At 38.3% G+C, this 23,796-nt stretch overlaps 1 protein-coding gene across 1 annotated transcript in view; it reads right to left on the bottom strand.

Annotated features, from left to right (window-relative positions):
* The window catches only part of OVCH1 (ovochymase 1), a 110,047-nt gene that overhangs the window by 24,235 nt on the left and 62,016 nt on the right, over positions 1-23,796 (bottom strand). The window contains exons 19-23 of the mRNA XM_052640608.1: positions 17,489-17,614; positions 13,490-13,537; positions 4,612-4,785; positions 2,158-2,425; positions 663-823 (exon numbers count right to left, since the gene is read on the bottom strand). Coding sequence (XP_052496568.1) covers positions 663-823; positions 2,158-2,425; positions 4,612-4,785; positions 13,490-13,537; positions 17,489-17,614 — 777 coding nt within the window. The remainder of the gene's footprint in view (positions 1-662; positions 824-2,157; positions 2,426-4,611; positions 4,786-13,489; positions 13,538-17,488; positions 17,615-23,796) is intronic.

The raw sequence follows: 23,796 nt of genomic DNA, 5'->3' as shown, positions 1-23,796 counted from the left end.
TTCACTAAGTTCGATAGGAACAGAAAATTGAACATCTCATAGTTCAAACTGACGTTCTCTTAGTGTTTGAATTAACCTCTGAGAACATAGTCTCAAAATATATATACATAGGACAAAGGTAAAAACGTACTTCTTTCTGTTTTTTTAGGTCACACTGTGCAGCATGCAGGATCTTTGTTCCCCAGCTAGGGATCAACCTGTGCCCAAACACTGAGAACATAGTCTTAATCACTGGACTGCTAGGAAAGTCCCTAAAACATATTTCTTTGAAATATCCTCTAGACCCCCATCAATTAAATACACATAAAAGTAAAATGTTTACACAGATACTTCAGCTGTTAGAGAAAGGAAGTTAAGTTAGTATAAAAGAACATTTGAAAATAATTATTTAACTTCATGACTCAGGGAACTCAAACCAGGGCTTTGTTACAAAACAGGGGTGGAGGTGAGAAGGGAGGTTAAAGAGGGAGGGAACACATGTATACCTATGGCTGACTCATGTTGATGTATGGTAGAGGCCAACACAATATTGTGAAGCAATTTTCCTTCAATTAAAAACAAATGTTTGGGGGAAGAAAAGTACATATAGCACTTCTAAGCAAGACAGAAGATAAAAACTATATGGCAAAGGTTCAAAATGGAAAAAAGTTATTTATACTGACCTAGTTCAACAGGTTTTTCCAGATGCAGCAAAGACAGATCATCGTTGGGAGGAAATTGTGTGAAGCTGGGGTGAATGTACACAGCTTTCACAGGAATCAAATCACTATTTCTTATATTCCCCAGGTAACTTCTCCCTATTACCAGGTAGTCTGTGACAGTACTTGTCACAAGAAAAAGGAGTGAGGAGATAGATTCCACTTTTAATTAGGCCATCATTTCTCAGAATTACTAAAAATATATTCTTTAACATTTCTAATCCCCATTAAAATCCTGATTATCTTGAATTCTTAGGAAACAGAGGTTTTGTATTAATTCAGCCCTTGAGAAAAATTTTAAAGGGTCTACTTCCTTGTCTTCATAATGTCAGATAAAACAATTCAGTATTTTTTATTACAATTAACATTCATGCTGCCTCAAGATAATAATCATATGTATTATAATCATAATATTATGCATTATATGATGTACTTATGTAATGGTCACTGAAACTATTCTGAAAATTATATTTACTCCCTAATACAGTGCTTCTCAAAGAAATGTCTAGGGACCACATGCATTAAGTCTAGCACAGGTAATAAAAGTGCAGAATTCCAAACATAACTCATCAACTCAAAATTCAGAATTAATACTCTAAGATTCCAGTTACAGCAAACTCCCCAGGTAATTTTAAGCACATGAAAGTCTGAAACTGTGTTAATAAGTAAGTCTTCTTATGATTTATCTGTATCAAAAGGAAGAGTTGGAGGATAGTATAGAAACTGAGTTTTTAGTTCACTGAAGGCTCATGATAACCACATTATTTGATTAGATGCTTTTATTGTAAAGCCAATTTCAGAGACGTTGAAAATGTTGTATCTACTTGTTCAGCTATGGGACACTGTGCAACAGTATCAGCTGTCACGCTACTTCTGGGAGATAATACTAAAAACGTCAAGCTAAGACTCCTCTGAGGGAGTTTTCAGATATCTCTGTATCATATTAAGATCAAAAGTAAGATAAAATCAAAGAAAACAAATGTTCCTTTTTTAAAGGATATTCCTTGAAATTCTTTTAAACTTTACAGATTTATTTTGGGACTGGGTATGATCATCAGACAATCCATAGGCGAGTAAGGAGGAAAGGAAGCAGTGTATAAGCAACCCCTGGGCTCTAGGCTCCATGCTGAGAAACTGATGCAAAAATGTGAGATCTTCATTTTCATGGTTGGAAGGGAGGGTATTGTTAGTTTCTTACTAATTAAATCATACCTAGAAGCAGAAAGTTGCTCTTAGAATTAAAAGCTATTAGTAGTAATTTTATTAGTGAAGCACAGAAAGTTTCATCAACCTAATACATTCATTCATTTGCAAGTTGGGGACTGTATCAGTGGGAGCTGGTGCTTAATGTTTCTCATGATGTGGGGAGAGAAAGAGTGCACCCACCATGGGCCCTCAAATAGCTCCTTATCAGCACCCACCCCATCCCAGAACCCCACCCCCCAACCCAGGCACACACCTGAAGTTACAGTGTGCCGCTGTCAGGACCCACTGTCTCCCAATCAGAACACCTCCACAGTAGTGACGTCCTTGGTGCTGCAGACTGACCAGCCAGGGCCACGACATCACAGTGGCTGCACGGCCACCAACCACCCTGGGCTCCCCAACCTCTGCAGACAAGGTATCTGTATTCCTCTCAAACCCTTCAGTGAGAAATGGGTCAACAAATGGAACGCCACATGTGTCTTGAGCTGGCTGTCTTCTGGTATTGTTTTCTACTGTAAGCCCTCCGAAAAAAACAAAAGCAATACATTAGATAGCAATACTTATGAATATCTATTTAAATCTCAGAAGGCATTTACTCCTTTTGCCAGTTCAAAGCTAGCATTATTTGCAAGAGATGAGACTCATCTCTTCTTCCAATGCTTTTAAATGAGCAAAAATCGACAGTTTACTAAGGTATTAATATACACACCATGTTAATACACTCATACATATCTTTAGATGAATTGGAACATAAATAATTTTTTTAAAAAAAAGAAATAAAGATGTTGCGTTTAATCATGAAATTATTGGAGATTGTTCTTTCTGTAGCACCATTTGTGTTATCCCAGTACATATATTTAGACACATCAAAATATTTTATGCTCTGTGTATTCAAAATAAGTTGTATATATAAAGGAAAACCATAAGGAAAATTTATAGCAATATGTTTACTCCATTCTCAGATTTAAAAAGAAACTTACCAGAAAGTAACAAGAGACAGTTAAGTATTTCCTTAAATATAAAGAAAACTAAATTTTTCCATAACCATATAATTTTGGAGTGATAGGATATATTCCTAACCAGGGATCAAACCCAGGTCTCCTAAGACAACTCACTTGTTAATTCTTTACTTGAGATTATTTTTTATACCAGAAAGCTATTTAAAAAGTTTATAGCATAGTGGATTTGCACTTGTTTATTCAATACTTAAGTAAAATCATTTCTACTTTCTTTTCAGATATGTATAAAACATGGATTCCCTCTTCCTTTACAAATATGCAAACTCTTCAAAATTAAGACTATCCTGGACTTTAGGGGGAAAAAACGCACAAAAGGTATTTACTAAAACATATTTTTTAATGCATTAAGTTCACTGCATTACTATATGTTTTTATTGCATTGGTAATCCACATTTTATGTGGTAACTCAGATTTTGGGGCTGTTTGTATACATGTATAATAGCAATATTTTATTAGTATTCAACTTTACAAAACTTTAAAAAAGAAATGAGGCTAAATATTTTTATTGTGAGAATAAAGGGTCAGTTTAAAGATAAAGCAATGGAAAAACAAAAGCAATGGACACAGAAGAAGGGTCAATTAGGTGAGCAGGGCTTTAACAATTAAAAATCACGTCTATAGGGGACTTTCTTAGTGGTCCCGTGGTTAAGATTCTGTGCTTCATTTGCAGGGTGCATGGGTTTGGTGCCTTCCTGGGTAGGGAACTAAGACGCCACGTGCCTTGCGGCACAGCCAAAAAAAGAAAAAAATCACACCTATAGGACAATGTGGTTCACTAGTCTAGGGCTCAAATTCAGGGCTCTTGGGAGAGCCTGTTCATTTCACTATCCTAAGAAAGATTGTTGTTGCTTAGTTGCTAAGTTGTGTCCAACTCTTTGTGATCCCATGGACTGTAGCCTGCCAGACCCCTCTGTCCATGGGATCTCCAGGCAAGAAATCCTGGAGTGGGTTGACATTTCCCACTCCAGGGGATCTTTCCAACCCAGGGATCGAACCCACGTCTCTTGAGTCTCTGGCGTTGGAAGTGGATTCTTTACCACTAGAGCCACCTGGAATCTTAAGATAGAGTGTCATTAAAAAAAAAAAAAAAACACTTTGCATTAATGTGGATTATTTGAATTTTCCTGCTATTACACTCTAATCAAGAAAATCTCCTAATAACAGATTCATTAGGTTTAGTCTTAAGCAAAACTAACGAAACTCTAGCTTAAAATTAGATAGACTAAGTAGGAAAAAATCAGTATATTTGTTTCTATTTTATGCAGAAAAGTTAATATATCTGAAATATTTTGAGGGCTCTTCATAGTGGCAAGGAGATAGTTACTTAATAGAAGAGATATGTAAACAAAGACATGGAAACACATTGAACTCTCCTCTTGTTTCAGCTTGAAAGGCCCCACAGGATCTTTTAAATAGCAACTCACTGTCTCTCATGTTTATTATGTCTTAATTAAAAACAACATACACACATAGAGACATGTACACACCCCAATTAACTTTATTACCTCACATGATCTATGTGAACTGCCAAAGTCTCAGTCCTTAAGGAATGGTTTAAAATGAGCTTATCCTGTTTTTAGTATTAGAGTAAAGTGATTGCCATTGATCCCTAAACCAGTGGGCTCCAGGTTCTGTTTTAAGGCATATATGGTACCTGCTTTAGTAGATATTTTAAAATAATTACTTACCATTAATAGGCAGTTGGGTCCCAATATTGCTTTTCTGTGATGGCTTCTCAGTCATATCTTCCAAAATCAGTTTAAAACCTCTTTCTCCCACAGACTCATCAGTTTTCAAATTCACAGTTAGGTAAGCACCACTGGATATCCAGACAAATTCTTTCTTGGAGCCACATAAATGAGCTGCAATGTGAAGTATACTCAATAATTAAAATACTTCTGTGTAATTACATGGGTAAAAGATGGAGGAGAGAGGGGACATTAAATTCCAAATAAATCTTGATAAGAATGATTATCAATAATGTAAAATCAAGATTCTGAGGGTGAAATTCATGATTTGATTGAGACAAAGGGTATAGATTTTTAAAGATCAAAGGGAAAAGACTGGGCTAGCAATTGATATGGAAGCAATATACAATTTGTGTGGCAATCTTTGATTATAAGGGTGGTTAAAGAAGCATTTCAATGAAGATAAATGGACAGAGAAATGGAAGTAATGGGATACCATTATGGACCAAATGTTGGTGTGACCCCAAAATTCATATGTGAAAATCCTAATCCCCAGTGTGATGCTGTTAGGAGGTGTGGCCTTTGGGGGTGACCTGGTCATGAGGGTGGAGCCTTATAAACCCTTATAAAAGAGAACCCAGGGAGCTCTCTAGACCCTGTATTTGTCTTATGGGAAAATAGCAAGAAGACAGCTATGAACCAGGAGGCAAACCCTCACCAGACAGCAAATCTTGAACTTCTTGTCTTCATAACTGTGAGAAATACATACTTGTTATTTAAGCTACCCAAACTATGGTATTTTTATTATAGTAGCTAAAACTAAGACATGTAGTCTGCCCAAATACAGACTAATGACGATCCTTTCCTAATATAGAAATGCAAAAGTTGTCACAAACATTGTCCTGATAAGTGACAAGATATCTGCTGTAATTTATCTGTACAAGCTGTAACTGAGATTCTCTCAAACTAAATGATACACTGTTGATTTGTCTTAAAGATAATGTTTTTTGAGGAATCTGGGAAAGAGATGGGGAATAGGAGAAAGTTAATCTCTGCGTCATTCTTATCCTTGAAGAATCTGGTGAACTGGATGTCGTGGGTAGCTTTGGAGAGGCACCATGTCAAATGAAGGCAATCTGTGTAAAGTCAACTAACACTCTGGAAGTTTTAACATAATGGAAATGGGAAAATGTTATTCTGCTTTTCAAAAAGGAGATTGAGGGTTGGCAGAGGGGGAAGGGTAGGAGACAGAGAAAAACAAAGAGGCCAAAGGATTTGCAAAATCTTATATCAGTGAAGTAGTGTAGCTTAGTCCTTACAGGCTCAGATTCCAAAGTCAAACTGCTAGTCTGGACTAGTTCTATTAGCTATGTGGCCCTAGGCAAGTTATTTAACCTCTCTGCCACAATTTTCTCATCTGTATAATTTAGATTAAAAAAATACAGGATTATATAAAGTTGTATTTATGAAGCATTATAAACATTTACTAAGTAAAAAAACCTCAGCAAAATTTTATAGCAAATTATTAGGCGGTTTTTGAACACTTTAGGAAGGAATCAGTGGTCATGGGCAACTAGCATGGGATCCTCAACAGGCCATATTAAATTAACCTAATTTAATTTTTGGAAAGAGCTAATTAGATGGTGGCTAGGGGGAATGAGATAAACTTAATGAATTTTGATTTCAGTGGAGCACTTAATAAAGTACCTTACAATGTCCCTGTGAACAGATATAAAGTGTAAGTGGATAATTATATGACTAGGGAGCTTCACAGCTGATTAAATAACCATACAATGTTAACCTGAAGGGAAGATCTGATGGGTATGAAAATAGTTCTACCCTTGGTTCTGTGAAGTACAATATTGCTGTTAATGGCTTAGGTAGAAATACAGGTAACACATGTACAAAACGTGTAGGTTTGAGATGGGTAGCTGAATGAGAAGTAAAGAACTAGGTTAAACATAGAATCTTTGTGATAATTTAGTTTAATCTTTCATCTAGCACTGAGTTTCTTCTAAAACAACGTTGGACATATGTTAGCTGCATCTGAAGATATTATGTGGAACTTATGAGCATTTATTTTCTCTTTTTAAGCAGTTCTAATTGCTTGACAGTTCTTCCTTATGTTGAATCAAAAGGCATCAGTGTAATCATATGGTTAATGGAGTGGCCAAGGATAGAAATGTTTGAATCAGAGTGCTTGGGCTTTAAACCAGCTTCCTCTACTTATTAATTATGTTACCAGAGGCAAGTTACTTAACATTTTTGTGTTTCCTTATATTTAAAATGAGGGTAACACCAGCTACCTCCATAGGGCTGCTAAGAAGATTGAGTTATAAGTTCTCAGGACTATGCATGAATAATGGTAAACATTCAATAACTATTCGATATTATTAGGCAGAACAAGTTTCATGCATGGCTGAGAATCTATGGAAATTCCATAAATACTTGAAGAGAAGAAATTGTGATCCTTCTGTTTTCTCTCTCCTCTAAAATAAACATTCCCAGGTGTCCACACCCTTCAGCATCCTGGTCATTATGTTCTATGGATGTGTTCCAAATTGTTAATGTTCCTTAAAATTGTTGCTTGACCAAAGATGACATTTCATAACCAGTATGTCAGGGGCAACAACCAGACTGACTGGATATTTACAATGAAGACTCGTGAGGCCAAGTTAGTGAATGCCAGCTCAGTGCCAACACTAACTTTAACCATACAAAGGACCTTATCTCTTTTGTCATAATTCTTTACTAACAACACTGCATTGAAATTTTGGAATCATTTGAGACTTTTGAAATTTGATTTCAATCATTCTACTTCCCAAATTACCACTTTTATGCATCCTAATCTATTAGTATTCCCTTGCTATAATTGATCTCTCCGTGACTTCTTGCCCATAATCCCATAAACTATGTATAGCCATCAACCTCTAAGAAAGTGAGAGATTTTACTGTAAAGGGAAGCAGAGAAATGGGGCAACAGCTAACTTTCTTGTTCTATTTTTATTTTAATTATGGGTAATAATAGAATATGTTTGAAACTGATGAGAATGATTGAGGAGATTGATGATGTCAGAGAAAGAATAACTAAAGGAAATTTATGAGAAGCTGATAACTCTCAAATCTGTATCTTAAGTCCAAACTTCAGGAGTTCTACTTCTATCTCCCTACTGCCAACTCAACCTTAGATGTATCATGGCATTAAAAATATAACATGACCCATATAGATCTTTCACCACAAATCCATTTCTCCCTCTAGTATTTCCCATCTCTGTAAATGCCACCACCTCTGAAAACTTTCCACTATAGACTTAGGAGCCATCCTTGATCTGCAGATCTAATTTCACATTTATTCCGTCAAGAAAGCCTATCAGTTCCCCAATCTGTCCATTTTACCTGCATTCCCTTGTTACCATCCTCTTGCAAGGCGACATTAGTACCTAAACAGTACTAAAAGAACATTCTGCAATGATGGGAAGTTCAATATGAGTGCTGTCCAGTATAGTAATCATTCACTACATGTAGCAGCTGAGCACTTGAAGTGTGGCTAATACTACATTCCATTTCATTCTAAAATTTGAATTTAAATTAGAACATGGGTTAGACAGCATAGGTATAGATTATCATAACTGCCTCATAACTGCAGGTGTAATTCACCCTGACAAGGGGGGAAGGGATAGCGAGAGAGTTTGGGATGGACATGTACACACTGCTATATTTAAAATGGATAACCAACAAGGACCTACTATATAGCACATGGAACTCTGCTCAATGTTATGCAGCCTGGATGGTAAGGGTGTTTGGGGGAGAATGGATACATGTATATATATGGTTGGACTTCCCTTGTAGCTCAGTTGGTAAAGCATCTGCCTGCAATGCAGGAGACCTGGGTTCGATTCCTGGTCGGGAAGATCTCCTGGAGTACAAAATGGCAACCCATTCCAGTATTCTTGCCTGGAAAATCCCATGGACACAGGAACCTGGCAGGTTACAGTCTACGGGGTCGCAAGAGTCGGACATGACTGAGCGACTAAGCACATATATACATATGGCTGAGTCCCTTCACTGTTCACTTGAAACTATCACAACATCATTAATATATATTTTTTTAAATAATTCACTTGTCACTCTAAAATCCATTCCCAACGTGGTAGCCACAGCAGCTCTCAAATTAGTTCCTTGTCCAAAACCTTTAATGACCTCCCACTGGATGGGAATAAAGCCCACTCATTCCCATAACCTGAGCTGCATGACCTGAGGGCAAAACCTTCATCTTGTACAACCTCACCTCATTCCAGTCCGTCCTCACTCAATCTCTAGCCACTCTGATCTTTGATAGTTCCCCAAGTTACCAAACTATTCCCATATTCGAGGCCTTTTTCTAATGTATTTTTTCATCAAATATTTATTTTCAGGTAGTACTTTAGACATTGGAGATAAAGCAGTGAACAGGAGACTAAGCTCTGTTATCAGGATATTTTCATTCGGGTGGAGAGAAACAGATTCTAAACAAATAAATATACATGCTGCCAGGTCATGATTAATGCCAAGAAGGATAAGTGTAAGAGGATTATTTAGATGATGTGATACAAGAGGCCTTAGATTATATAATATCTGGACAGATACCCGAACAAACTAAGGAAGTGAATCTTGAAGTCACGTTTGGGCCAATCAAGATTATGCTCAGTTAATCCAAGGAAGAATAAAGGAGAAGGAGAATGGTAGGAGGTACGGTCAGACCTGAGATACTAGACACCTTCGCACATGCTTTCTCGGCCTTGCCTGACTGTTTCCTTGTCATTCTTTGGATCTCAAATGCACCCCTTCAATGAGGCCTTCCATGACCATCTTAACTAAAGCAACTGTGTACCCACTATTATTCCATACTGCTGCTGCAACTAATTTCCTTCAAACTATGTTGACATAGGGTTTCCCTGGTAGCTCAGCTGGTAAAGAATCCACCTGCAATGCAGGAGACCTCAGTATGATTCCTGGGTTGGGAAGATTCCCTGGAGAAGGGATAGGCTACCCAATCCAGTATTCCTGGACTTCCCTGGTGGCTCAGATGGTAAAGAATCCACCTGCAATGCAGGAGACCTGGGTTCAATCCCTGGGATGGAAAGATCCCTTGGAGGAGGGCATGGCAACCCAATCCAGTATTCTTGCCTAAAGAATCCCCATGGACAGAGGAGCCTGGCAGGCTACAGTCCATGGGGTCAAAAAGAGTCAGACATGACTGAGCAACTAAGCACAGCACACATGTTGACAATCAGTAATTATTTATTATTTATTGTTAAATACTATTATTAGTTTTTTTTATTATGTCTTTTCAAAAGAAGGTGGCAATGATCACTTCTGAACTGTTCACCATTGTGTCTTCAAGATGTCTAACACATTAGAAAATGCTCAGTCATGAATTAATCTGACATGTATATTTAATATGGTGTTAACTAGTTACTGATGTCTTACCTTTATGGGGTAAATGAAAGAATGAAGAGCAGATGAACCTTAATTTTGCTAATTATTTTCATTAATATATTGTAAAACCATTGCAATGAAACCAATCTGGAGGCTGTGTACCATTCCATCTACATTCTCAGAAATAACTAAAAAGTAGCTAAAAACTAATGAATTCTCTTTAGGTGAGAAAATATTTAGTAAGAAAAGATAACTGAGACAAAATAGACAATGTGGATCCATATTTGGGCTAGCTCTTCTCACCAGATGGGAGAAGAGCAATAGGGTTCAATGTTCAACAGTTTAACAATGCTTATAAAATTGCATATTTCACTGAACTAAAATGATTGTAAGTATATAAAATTATATGCAATAAAACTGTGTAAACTAGCAAACTAATGGTAGTGACCTCACCTTTATATAGAATAGTATAAGCTAATTATAGAAATACGAGTTGTCACATTTTAAATGTTTTGACCCATGAATTTTTTATTAATCGGAACTTTTAAAGACAAATAATGTTGTCAGGTTGAAAAATAGTAGAGTGAGAAATAGGAAAGCAGCCTTGACATCCAGAAACTGGTCCAGCACTCACAACTGAACCAGGGTCTCCTGTGAGATACAAACAATCTCACAGGATACCAACATCAGACTGTCTCTGAATCTGTGATGAGACAAAAACAAGGTCATCTGTAACCAATAAAATACCAAACATTGACCTCTGGCTAAAATGAAGACTTGCTACTTCATTATCAATTACAATTTTACCCGTACTCCAGTCACGCCTAGATACCCAATCATAAACTTGCCCCACTTTCTCACCCACTTCCTGCAAGCAATCTAGAGCAAATTTCACTTCCTTAGTGTGTGGGTGCTCAGTCATGTCTGACTCTTTGCAACCCCATGGATTGTAGCCCATCACGCTCCTCTGTCCATGGAATTTCTCAGGCAAGAAAACTGGAGTGAGTGAGTTGCCATTTCCTTCTCCAGGGGATCTTCCTGGCCTTCCCAATTGAACCTGCATCTCCTGCATTGGCAGGCAGATTCTTTACCACTGCACCACCTGGTAAGCTGTTCCACTTCCCTAGAATTTAGGATTTGGGCTTAGAATGGGTAATTTTGAAGCAAGTCCACTTCCCTAGACCTTCTCCAAAATTACTCATTCAAAATCCAAATCCTATAAGAGGTTCTTTCTACCATCCTGTTAACACTCCATGGTTTTCAAGGATATGTGTTTTCCTTTTCCACAATGAGTAATAAATCCAACTTGTTCAATTCCAGGTGTGTTCCAAGGGTCTTATGTTGAAAGGCATTCTGGAGAATTATACCAGATAATTCTGGATCTGATACCACAGATGATTCATATTAATCTTATGGAGAACTAATAGCTTGATATTTTGTGTCTCCACCACCTCTATTCTATTGCTCTAGAATTCTTGGCAGGAACCAAACTCACTGATAAGAAAAATTTTAATTAGCTTTGGAATTTCAAAGTACATTGCTAAACCTACTGGTGTTATAAATCCTAGAATATCACAAAAGTAGTTAAGGTCTTTGTAAAAAGAGCTTCAAACCTCTTCTCCTGTCCTTTGTGATAGGTGGATTGTAATGGTATCCTGGTTGGAAATTAGAGAATGGGATACAATATTGAATTACAAAATCTTTGGAAAAGTTCCCTCTATGAGTCAGTCTCAGGACATTGTCTGACATTCAAACACAGTAGACATCATGTAGTCAATAAATCTCTAAAGATTATTTAAGTTAATTGGCCTTTTTTTTTTTTTGTAATTTACCTTGGATCTAAAGAGAGCTACCTTTATCGTGAGGATGAAATCTGAGTAAACAAAATTTCAAAAAGCTACCTAAAAATGCAGTTTAGGCAACAGAAACTCTTCAAATATATGACTTCCTGAGAAAAACAAAATTAGTGTGCTCTCTGATGATAAAATGAGATAGGAATCACTGAAATCAAGAAAAGCTGGAATTAAAGGCAAAGAGCCATTGAGTGTGGTATTATGCTCATCACATTATGTTTAATAGTATTCAGGATTCTGATGAAAGATCTGATGGAAAGTCTCTGACAGTAAATGATATTGCTCCCAAGGCAAATGTAGATCATGTTTGCCACATATATAATTATATAAATTTTCTTATGAATGCTACTCAACATAGGACATTTAAGAAGGTTCAGTTTACCAAGTAATCTTGATTGTTGATCTGGTCCATCATAAATATTGAAATAATCCCATTCACAGTTCCAAGATTCTTCCATTATAAAATCTTTAATCAATGCCTTCATTTTATTTCCAGACATAGAATAAAAAGTCCAAGTGCAGTTCAGCATATTAGGATAAATGTTAGGATAATTGGGAGATGTGATCTCAAAAGAACTAACTGCAATCAGATCCAATATTGGACACCCTTGAGGCAAAAAGAAAAAAATATTGTATGCAATAGTCAAGGAGCTGAGTTACTACTTTTTGGATCTGGTTTTAATGTCTACAACAGGTCATTAAAACCTTACACTGCAGTGTATTTCTATTAAGTTATATTACTCTTTCCTTACTTCCATAGCTCCTTATATATGGTGACACAGGGTATAAATGACTTTTGTTTTGAGAAACTGACCCTTCCCAAAAGAAGACAAAGTTCTTTGACTTTAACTCACAAACTATGAACCACTAAGTCGCCCACATATACATTGTGATGTAGCCTTATTGCTTATCTTTAAGCACACAGTCTTCTAAATCCCTGAGTAAATGACATACTCCTAAAATTCAGCCTATACTAAAAATTATAATCATTTTATTTGGTAAGGAAATTTGGGTCACTCTCAGATAGTTGAAATCAGGATATTATGGTTCACAAGGGCCAAGAAGCTACTACGCCAAGAAGAGAACTGAGGAATTTAATGATATTTTGGATTTACTCCAAATGCTCTAGGCATTATTCAATATAAATTTAATGCCACCCCCAAATTGATTTACTTCATCAATAATCTTGTCATTTTAGTTAACTGTGCAATGGCCCAGCAAAAAGAGAGGGTGAGGGGTATCCAAGCACAATCCAGAGGACATAAAGTATATGGAAAGAATGTTAATGAATAACAGAGTTAAAATAGGGGGATCTCATAAACAAAACATGTATTTCTTACACAGCAATCAGATAAGGTGCTACCTTCTTACTCTCTACTCTCTGATCTGCCCTAGGTCTCCACTACCTCCAAAGTTTGACACTCAGAAAATTAATATAAGTTCATATCTCATTATAAAGCAAATAGAATAAGGACATAACACTTAGAAGTCTTTGACAGCAGCCAAAATATACTTATTCCTAAACAGTGTTTAGCAGAAGGAAATTCCTCACTCTGTCTCTATAATATCAGGTAACCAAAGGCAGATCAACAAAGCCAATTCCTTACCTCCTTTATCCTCCTTACCATTAACTTTAATGTTTCCTCTCATGGAACCTAGAATAAGAGAATTCTCAAAGTCAATATATCCTAATTAATGCTTTATATTTTTTATTCTTTTGCTTAAGTGATACACTTACATTGGAGAACATTTCCAAAACACAGATTTCAAAAAAGGAAGTCTCCTGTAATCCCATAAGTAACCAATACTCATATTTTAATGTAAATCCTGCTTTTCCCTAAGCTATAGTATACATTTTTTAAAAGCTGTATTTCACTTTACATCATTGTAACTTCCCCCCAATTGTGAATATTTTTCCATATGACTACATATTACACATACATTTTAATGGCTTTATATTTCTTACTCACATAGATATTAATATTACAGTTTCCACTGATATATTTTGATTTGTAATCTCATGAGTATGAATGATGAGTCAGACCTTTTAAAAATATTTATTTATGTATCTGTCTTTGGCTCTGCTGGGTCTTTGTTGCTGCATGGGCTTTGGTCTAGTTGCAGTTCATGGGCTTCTCATTGTGGTGGCTTCTCTTGTTGCAAAGCATGGGCTCTAGGGCTCGGGTTTCAGTGGCTGTGGCCTGTGGGCTCAGGTTGTGGCTCCTGGGCTCTAGGGCACAGGCTCAATAGTCGCGGTGTATGGGCTTAGCTGCTCCACGCTATGTGGGATCTTCCCAGATTAGGGATCAAACTTGCATCTCCTGCATTGGCAGGCAAATTCTTTATCACTGAGCCACCAGGGAAAGCCAAATGAGTCAGATTTTTAACAAACTTCACATACAGGGTGAACCTATAACATTTATGCTGTTGTTGGAAAAATGTCTGCGCTAAAGGCTGTTTATGTTTATCTGAAAACAGAAATTGAATACATGTATGAAGTCTGCTTCACTGACTCCTACTCATTCTTTAGCTCTCAGCCAAAGGGATTTTCATGAGAAAGACGGATGTATTTCTTACTCATTTATTAGGTAAGGAGCTACTATCTTACTGTCTACTCACTAATCTACCCCAGCTATGATGTCATTTCCTTTATTCAAGCAATTATTGAGCACCATCTATTTGTAGGCCTGGTTGTATGATTTGGAGGGAACAGCGGGGGGGCATGCTTGGTATGGCTGAGCAACAGCAGAAAGGCTGGTGTGGCTGGGGTAAATGATCGGAGAGGTAGTCAAGGAGGTAGCCAAGAGCCAGATCATACAGAATCTCATAGGTCACTGTAAGGCCAACTAAGAGTGAGCTGGGAAAACACTGAAAGGTTTTAAGCAGAGGAATAACATGATGTGAATTATTCATTTTAATATGATTACTTTGGAGCCTCCCTGGTGGCTTAGTGGTAAAGGATCCGGCTGCCAATGCAGGAGACAGGTCCCGGGTCTGGGAAGATCCCACATGCTGAGGAGCAGCTAAGCCTGTGTGCCACAGCTACTGTGAGCTAGAGCCCCAGAGCTTCAATTACTTAGCCCAGATACCACAACTCCTGAAGACCCCTTGCCTAGAGCCTGTGCTCTGCAAAAATAGAAGCCACCGCAGTGAGAAGCCCACACACTACAGACAGAGAGTAGCCCCTACTTGTCACAACCAGAGAAAAGTCCACGCAGCAAAGAAGACCCAGCACAGTCAAAAAATTAAACAAAATTTTTAAATATTTTAACAATGATCATTCTGGCTGTTAAGGGTAAAACAGACTATGCAAAGGCTTGTATCAGAATGTTATGATGGAATTGTTGAGAGGTAGTTGGATTCTAGATTAATTTTGCTGCAGGTCCACAGATGAACTCTAAATCTGATGACAGATGTGAGAAGGAAAGTCAAGGATGGACAATATAACAGCTTGAACACTTCATTAGTAAATTGCAGTTGTCCTCTACTGAGGTGGGGAAGACCGGTGGGGGAAGAATTTGGAAACAGAGGTAGGAAATCAAGAGTTGCATTTTGGTCCTGTTAAATTTGAGATGCTTATTAGATACCCAAATGAAGAGGGAGGCAGTTGGATATACAGTCCTAGAGTTCAAATTAGAAGCTGGAGATATACTTTGAGTGTTGTCTGTGCAAAGATGGTATTTAAATTAGGGATTGGGTGAGATTACTTAAGAGTGAGTACAGGTAAAGAAGAAAACAAAGTCAAGGACCGGGTCCCGGCACACCTCAACTTTTAATGGTAGGAAATATGAGGAGCGACCAGCCAAAAGACTCTAAGGAGACCAGTGAAGAAAGAAGACAGTCAAGTAACAGTGGTTTCCTGGAGGCCATGACAAATGAAATTCTAGAAGGAAGAAGAGGTCATCCATGCCAAATGCAGCTGTTATGACCGAGAAGTAACTGTCATATCTGAACTTATGGGGGTCACTGGTATCTTTGGCAAGAACACTATCTGGGGAAGGGTAAGAAAGAAAGCCTTATAGGAATAGATTCAAGAAAAAGCAAAAGGGTAAAAGGGGAGAGAGTGACTAGAAATACATTTGAAGGTGTTTTGCTATAACAGAACAAAGATTTCCCAGAATTCCATGCCCATCCTTTACCAAACTAAATAAGACCCCCTGTCAAATCTTAATATAGTCGTTTTTTCACTCTATATTTTTCTGAGATTACTTGACTGGTTGACTGAAACAAAAATGCAAAACATGAGAGCTGTGAGTTTTGTTTCACTTAGGGTCTTACTGAGGACTATACCCATGAGACAACTGCTCAGTAACTCTGAACAAGCTGTTCCATAGAGGTAGGGGGGAGAAGCCAGTCTAAATGTCATTTTGGCTAGGGAGTATGGACAGTCAAGCACATGTCTTGAAAGAAGATTACTGCTAGTCACAAGGAACAGAGATCTCAAGCTAATGATTTCAGTGCTTTTACATGAAAATATGAAATTTGGGTTCACTAAAATTTTTCCTGAAATACACATCTAGCTATGTAAGGGGCCTGCTTGTTCAAAGCACAGAGCATCCTGTTATCACTTTAATTTCCTCTCTCTGAAGCACAGAGTGCACTGTCCATCAGCTACTGCAGTGGCTTAATCCTGGTAGAACTGGGTGATAAGCAACACTCTCTGTCCTTCTCTGTTTACAGAGACTGTCTCCCAACTAAACTGTCAACTCTTCTAGGGCAGGGACAGTCTTGCTCATCACTGAATCCTCAGTGCTTTAAACATGGTCTAGCATAAGTTTAAAACCATTTGCTGATAATCTGAATAATTAAATGCCTAAATGGGAAATTTGATTCTGTTTACATTAGCCCCTTATGATACAACTTTCACTTATATAATTTGAACTTGATGCAAATCTTCGTTTTCTCTATCCAACATTTCTCACATTACCAGACTAAGAAAGTAAAAATTTTTTGTAGAAATAACTCTCTAATTATATTCCAATTAACATTTTTAATGAGTATGAATTGATAAATCTTAAGGACTAGAGCAACTCTAATGCTTAATTCAGAATTAAGCATAATTGCAAATGTTTTCTCCATAACATCCAATTTCCATAATTTGCAATAGTTCTCAATTTTGATAATGCTATCAGCGCTTTTACCAAAACTATAGGAATGTTGGGCAAAGCATATTTGTCAATAATCTGGTTGCATCTAATATATATGAACTATCCACCAAACAAGTTTTAAAAAAGGAATCAATTACTCTTGATATTAGTATATTAAGGTAACCAATTTCAATATAGAAAAATTGCTTGAAACTTTTAGGCTAGGGATGAAAAATTCCTACTGTATTGTTATAATATTCCAAGTATACAGAAAACTAGGCAGAATTATTAGGTACTGTAATAAAAACTGAAAAATTTGATAAATCTTATACTTTGTGAAGGTTTACTTTGATGCCTCCACAGATTATGGAAGTTAAAACTTTATATACTATCTTTTTCTTCTCTTCTAAAGCTTACAAATGAAATGAAGAACACATTATTTTTTGACACATATTTTCTAATAAAGCACAATAAAGCAAAAACATATAGATATAAGTATGAACAAAGTAACAGACTTACCAGACATATGATAAGAATATCTCAAAGAAAATTCTTCCATGGCCAAACTTGTATGGTATGTGAAAATCAACATCATAAGAGGACCATGAGACTTTAATGAAGGTGAATCTCCTTCACATAGATTTCCTAGCCAAAAAACAACAAAACAACCCCACCCCCCGCAAAACAACATTCTTAGCATTCATCAAGGTAAAAGTTATTGAGCAAAGTAAAAGGAAAAAATCCTATTTTTATACAAATTTATAGTTTATCTACTACCAACAATAATGGGAAATTAAGCAAAACAAAACCCAATTAGAATAGATACATTCTAGATTTGTGACTGTAAGCAGTTCTAAGAAAGTGGTTCCAAACCAAGTAGGACATTGTACCCCGTTCTCATAATGTCTGAAATACTTAAGTAGATCTTTTAAAGCTATATAATATAAAAGAAGGTAACATGGTCTGGCTAGGTCATCAGGGAACTAAAAGATATTTTGTCACAAGATTGAAATAACCATACATAAAAGAGTATATTTCAGCTTTTGTTACATACAACTTTCATATATCCACAGCACAACGAAATGAATAAGAGGCAAGGTACAGTAATTGGCATAAAAGTCAAAACTGCTAGCTGGTCTAAATGACATTTTTTAGGCAACAGTTCTTAGAGGTCTCCTGTGAGTCAGAATCCTAGGGCTAATTAGTAATGGTTTCACTCAACCTCCCATTGCCCTTGGATTTCTAAAAGCATCCTTCAGAAGATGATGGAGACTGATCTTTACCCGTGGTTCTCTCTCTTGTGAGCCAGACTGCTGTTCTAAAGTTCTCTGTAACTGCTACCCTATGAATCTAGCTCAACTTCTAGAATATAATGTTTTTCTTTCATCTTCTGATTTTTATAGTTTTTTTTTATGATCAGAATGTTTAATCCTTCACTAGAGAAAATCTGGACAATTTAAAAAATAATTACTTATAACCTTGCAGTTCAGAAATATCCACTTGAACATATTGGTGTATTTCTCCCTATGATAGGGACAGAGTGGGATGATCAAATAGCACAATAGTGAGTTCCCCATTAGGGAACTGTAGATAGAGTGGGAACTATAGGGGGCTTTGGGAGACCACAATAAGACTAATGATCACTCAAGAAAGAAATAGGAAAATTCTGAAACAATGTGGGCTTGCTTGACTCATAAAGCAAAACAAGTCACTTAACATCAAAGTCAGATTGGCTTACTTAATGATAAAATCAAGCTAACTTCAGTTCAGTTCAGTCGCTCAGTCATGTCTGACTCTTTGTGACTCCATGGACTGACTGCAGCCCACCAGGCTTTCCTGTCCATCACCAATTACCGGGGCTCGCTCAAACTCATGGCCATTGAGTCGGTGATCCCATCCAACCATCTCATCCTCTCATCCCCTTCTCCTTCTGCCTTCAATCTTTCCCAGCATCAGGGTCTTTTCAAATGAACCAGTTCTTCACATCAGGTGGCCAAAGTATTGGAGCTTCAGCATCAGTCCTTCCAGTGAATATTCGGGGTTAATTTTCTTTAGGATTGACTAGTTTGATCTCCTTGCAGTCCAAGGAACTCTCAAGAGTCTTCACCAACACCACAGTTCAAAAGCATCAGTTCTTTGGTGCTCAGCTTTCTTTATGGTCCAAATGTCACATCCACACATGACTACTGGAAAGATCATAGCCTTGACTAGATGGACATTTGTTAGCAATGTAATGTCTCTGCTTTTTAATATGCTGTCTAAATGGGTCATGGCTAACTTACTAAGCAACAAAAAGATGCAACAGAAACAGAGGACATGCCCACAAACAACAAAACAATGGAAGCATGAAACCTACATCCTGCTCAGTTAGGCCAGTGAGTTAGTAACCCCCAAACATGTTCTTTGGCCTCGACATGTTCTTTGCACAATGCCCCCCAAACAAAAGAACAACAGTAGAAAATAAGGCCTACAAACTGCCCAGTGATGTCATTAAATTAATGACCACCAAAACAGGCTCTGTGCACACAAAAAAATAATCATTTATGGAAAGATGACTTTTCACAATGAAAGGTCCTCATTGTACTGAGACTTGAAAATATTTTTCCAAGTGCTCTGACAGTTGAAGTAAACTTCCCTGCCCTACCTGGGGCAGGAAGCTGATGATGGAAGTTCTACTTTCTTTCAACTCAAGAAATACAAAGAAGATCTCCCTCCCCTCGCTCTTTCTCTGGTTACAAAAATGTAACCCATTGAGTACTTGTCTTCCCACTTGTGAACCTTACAAATGTCCTATTCTAATAAATCACTTCCTATCAATCACTTTGCCTCTCACTGAACTAATTTCTGGGCCGAGACATAAAGGACTGTGGTGCCGGAGCTCTTCAGAGCCCTGGAAACAACACCCAGTGATTTCAGCTGGTGACTAGAGCAGGACTGTAGTAAGATAAGAAGGTCTGGGGTCGGGTCCTGGTCGGGCCATGGGATGCCACGGGTCAGAAGTTCTGGGGACGACACTCCACTGATGACAACCCATTTCAGTCAGGCCAATCAACCCCGAGAGCTTTACGGCTCTGATTAGATTCTGAGATACAAGCCAGGGGAACAATGATATGGGTGTTTAAGGAACTGGAGAAATGATGGCAATCAGTATGGGTTGCCATGGAAAGGTAGTATGGAAATACAGAAAGAATCTTATTGCTGGTAGAGACGACAAGGGAAGTGGTATGTGAAAAAGAAGGAATTTCACTGTCTGGGTTGCTTTGACCAGGTCTGAGTCCTGGCTACATAGATACATACCATGGCAGTGGAATGGCTGTGCTTGTACACATCCAGTTGCTATATGATGTTGCAGGAGTTAGCAATCTCTACTCTTTCACCCTGAGGTTTTCTTTCTATGCTCTCTATCTGTTCCATATCTTTTAACTCCAAAAGACCTGTATGATCACCGAGGTGTAACAATTCACTCTTCTCTCTCAATCTGGCAGGGAACCAGCTTACAAGACTCAAAGTACTTTTCCTTAATTACTAGGAGTGCCCAGTTGAGGACCTACCAGGCCCTGATGTCAGTCTTGTCCTCCCTCCAGGCCCTTGCAAATGTTAACCCTTTTATTTCTGACTTGCAGCCAGACAAATTCCAAATCGTCATCAGCACCATTGGGGACATCTTCTGTACTATTCCTTTGTGGCAATTTCTTGGGCACTAACATCTGGCCGGGAGACTGCTTTGGAAGGGATACCATCTAAAATCATAACTGAAAATCTTGATCAAATTGCACAAGAACAAAACTTTTGGATAGCCCAGGAAGCAGAGACCTCTCCTCAGGTTTGGGTCTAAGAAGGGTCAAATTGAATGAATCCCAGTTGATACCCAGAGGGGTATCAACTGGATACCCCCTTTGGCTGTGTATTTCAAAGCCCAGTCTACCCCAGACATCCTCTGGGACATGTACTCCAGGACTGGAAAAAAATTGAACAAGATTTGAAAAAGAAAAAACTTCTCAGGCTATGTAACCAGGTTTGGCTGCAATATAATTTAGAGAGCCAAGAAAAGTGAGCACTGAACAGGTCTCTAAATTATAATACTATACTGCAACTAGATTTACACTGTAGAAGGGAATCAAAATGCAGTGAAATACTACATGTTCACGTTTTTATGACCTTGTATTTGGGAACTGTAACTGGAAGGGATCCATGTAGCCCAGAAGGCTAATTTAAGGAAGCAATCAGAAGACAGTTTAGCTGATCCAGTGTACAGGGCCATGCGAAGATCAGACCCCCCATAGAAAGAACCTGTTGCTCCTGCAGTAGCTGACAGCCCAGTGGGAATTGTTCCACACCCTCCTGGAGGAGCTATTGTGCCAACAGAGGCTCTCAAATCTGAGAGAGGCTAAAATCCCAGAGGAAAGTGTATGCAAAGGTGAGGAAAGGCCACCACCATATTCCAGAACTCCTTCTCTGTTCCTTAAGCTACCCAAGGAACACAATCTCAGCCCAGCTAGCACCCATAGTGGCCTAAATTACCAGCTATCTGCCCCTACAATCTTGCCTCTGAGCAAAGTTCCTGATGAGAGTCAAGGAACAGTAACAGTCCATGGGCCCTTTTCAAAATGTTTGATCTAAGTCTGGTCGGGGATAAATTGGGAAGTTTTTCTGAGGACCCTGAAATTTTCACTAAGGAGTTTACCAGGTTAATGAGAACTTTTGATCTCACCTGGGGAGATTTGCAGATTTTTTACTATCCCATTGCTGCATCCCAGGGGAAAAACAGCATATAATACTAGCAGCCAGGGACAGTGCTGACCAAATGGCAACTAGGGCCCAACCAGGACATGCAGTTTTTCAAGTGGGGAATGACACTGTCCCTGATGCTGATCCACAGTAGAATCACCAGATGAATTCTACTGACAGGGACAGATAGGACAGTATGATTAACTGTTTGATAGAAGACATGAATGGTAAAGTCTGTTTATTATGAGAAAGTAAAAGAAGTCCAACTGGGACCAAATGAAAACCCTGCAGTTTTTCAAGAGAGATTAGAGGAAACTTTTAGAAAGTATACAAATGAGGATCCCCTTCCCCTGAGGGACAGTCCTTTTGGCTGTGTATTTCAAAGCCCAGTCTACCCCAGACATCAGGCACAAAATTCAAAAGATAACTGCTGGTCCTCAAACCCCTATAAATGATTCACTCCAATTGGCTTATTCAGTTTTCATTATAGGGATGTGGCCCAAAAGGCTGAATGCCTGCGGAGAGACAAACAAAAGGCTCAAATGATTACAAAGGATTTGTCCACTGAGGGACCACCAAAGGAGAGGCCAGGTTTTTTGGGCCAATCTGACCATGGTGGACCACAAGGCCCATGGGTACCCAAACAAATTCACTGTGCCCTGTGTGGTCAGAAGAGACACTGGAGGAAAGATTGTGATCAATGTACCCTTTGCCAACAGTCAGTGCATGGGCAGAGGGGTTACCTCAGTTGCCAGCAAGTGATGGGGGCCATTAGGCTTCACAATCGGAAGATAGAGGGGCCTGAGGCCAGAAGTGGCTCTGCCTAGAGATATCATCTATATAATTAATGCTGAGCCTAGGGTAATCATTGAAGTAGCAGGCAACTTGATAGAATTTCTTATAATAGACACTGGTACAACCTTCTCAGTCTTAACCTAAAGGATTGGAAATCTTAAAAATCATAAAGAATATGTAATGGTCATATCAGGAAAAAGACAAGGGAACACTTTCCTAGAACAATTTATGTGTAACATTAACAGTCAACTACTTTTACCTTCCTTTTTGTTTGTGCCTGATTGTCCCTTTAATGGGAAGAGATTTATTAAACTAGTTAGAGGCCACTCTGTTCCTAAAGGAACAACGAAACCTTGTGTCACATTGTGCTTAGTCGCTCAGTTGTGTCTGACTCTTTGCAAACCTTTGGATTGTAGCCCACCAGGCTACTCTGTCCACGGGAATTTTCAGGCACTGGAGTGGGTTGCCATTTCCTCCTCCAGGGGAATCTTCCTGACCCAGGAATGGAAACTGCATGTCCTGTGTATCCTGCGCTGCAGGCAGATTCTTTACCTGCTGAGTCATCAGGGAAGCCCTTAAGGAAAACTTATTCATCACCAAATGATTTTAACAGAGAATGAAAATGAACAGACTGAATCTACAACTGAGCTAGAAGCCCTGGTAAACCCTGAAGTTTGGAACATTGAGGTTTCGGGCTTAGACAAAGACATTTGACCAGTAGTTATCAGGCTAAGACCTGGATGAGACTATGCCTGTAAAAAACAATATCCCCTAAAGCTAGAAGCCTAGAGAGGAATTTCTCCTACAGTGAAGAAGTATGATTCATATGGTTTATTACTGGTACCTTGTCAGTCACCATATTATACTCTGGTATTACCTATTCTTAAACCTGTTGGAGACTATCAATTTGTACAGGACCTAAGGGCTATTAATGAAACTATTGGACCCATTTATCCTATTGTGCCTAATCCTTAATACTATCCTAACTCAAATCCCAGGGGAAGCCAATTGGTTTACTGTGTTAGATTTAAGTGAAAGTGAAAGTCGCTCAGTCAAGTTCTACTCTTTGCAACCTCATAAACTACACAGTCCATGGAATTCTCCAGGCCAGAATACTGGAGTGGGTAGCCTTTCCCTTCTCCAGGGGATCTTCCCAACCCAGGAATCGAACGGGGGTCTCCTGCATTGCAGGTGGATTCTTTACCAACTGAGCTATCAGGGAAGCCCGAAGGATGTTTTTTTCTGCATGCCCTTGGCCCAGGAACCTCAATTCCTTTTTGTCCTTGAGTGCACAGGTCGAGAAA

This window comes from Budorcas taxicolor, chromosome 5, assembly GCF_023091745.1.
Source record: "Budorcas taxicolor isolate Tak-1 chromosome 5, Takin1.1, whole genome shotgun sequence".
NCBI classification, from domain to species: Eukaryota; Metazoa; Chordata; class Mammalia; order Artiodactyla; family Bovidae; genus Budorcas; species Budorcas taxicolor.
This window is presented reverse-complemented; position numbering and strand designations above follow the sequence as displayed.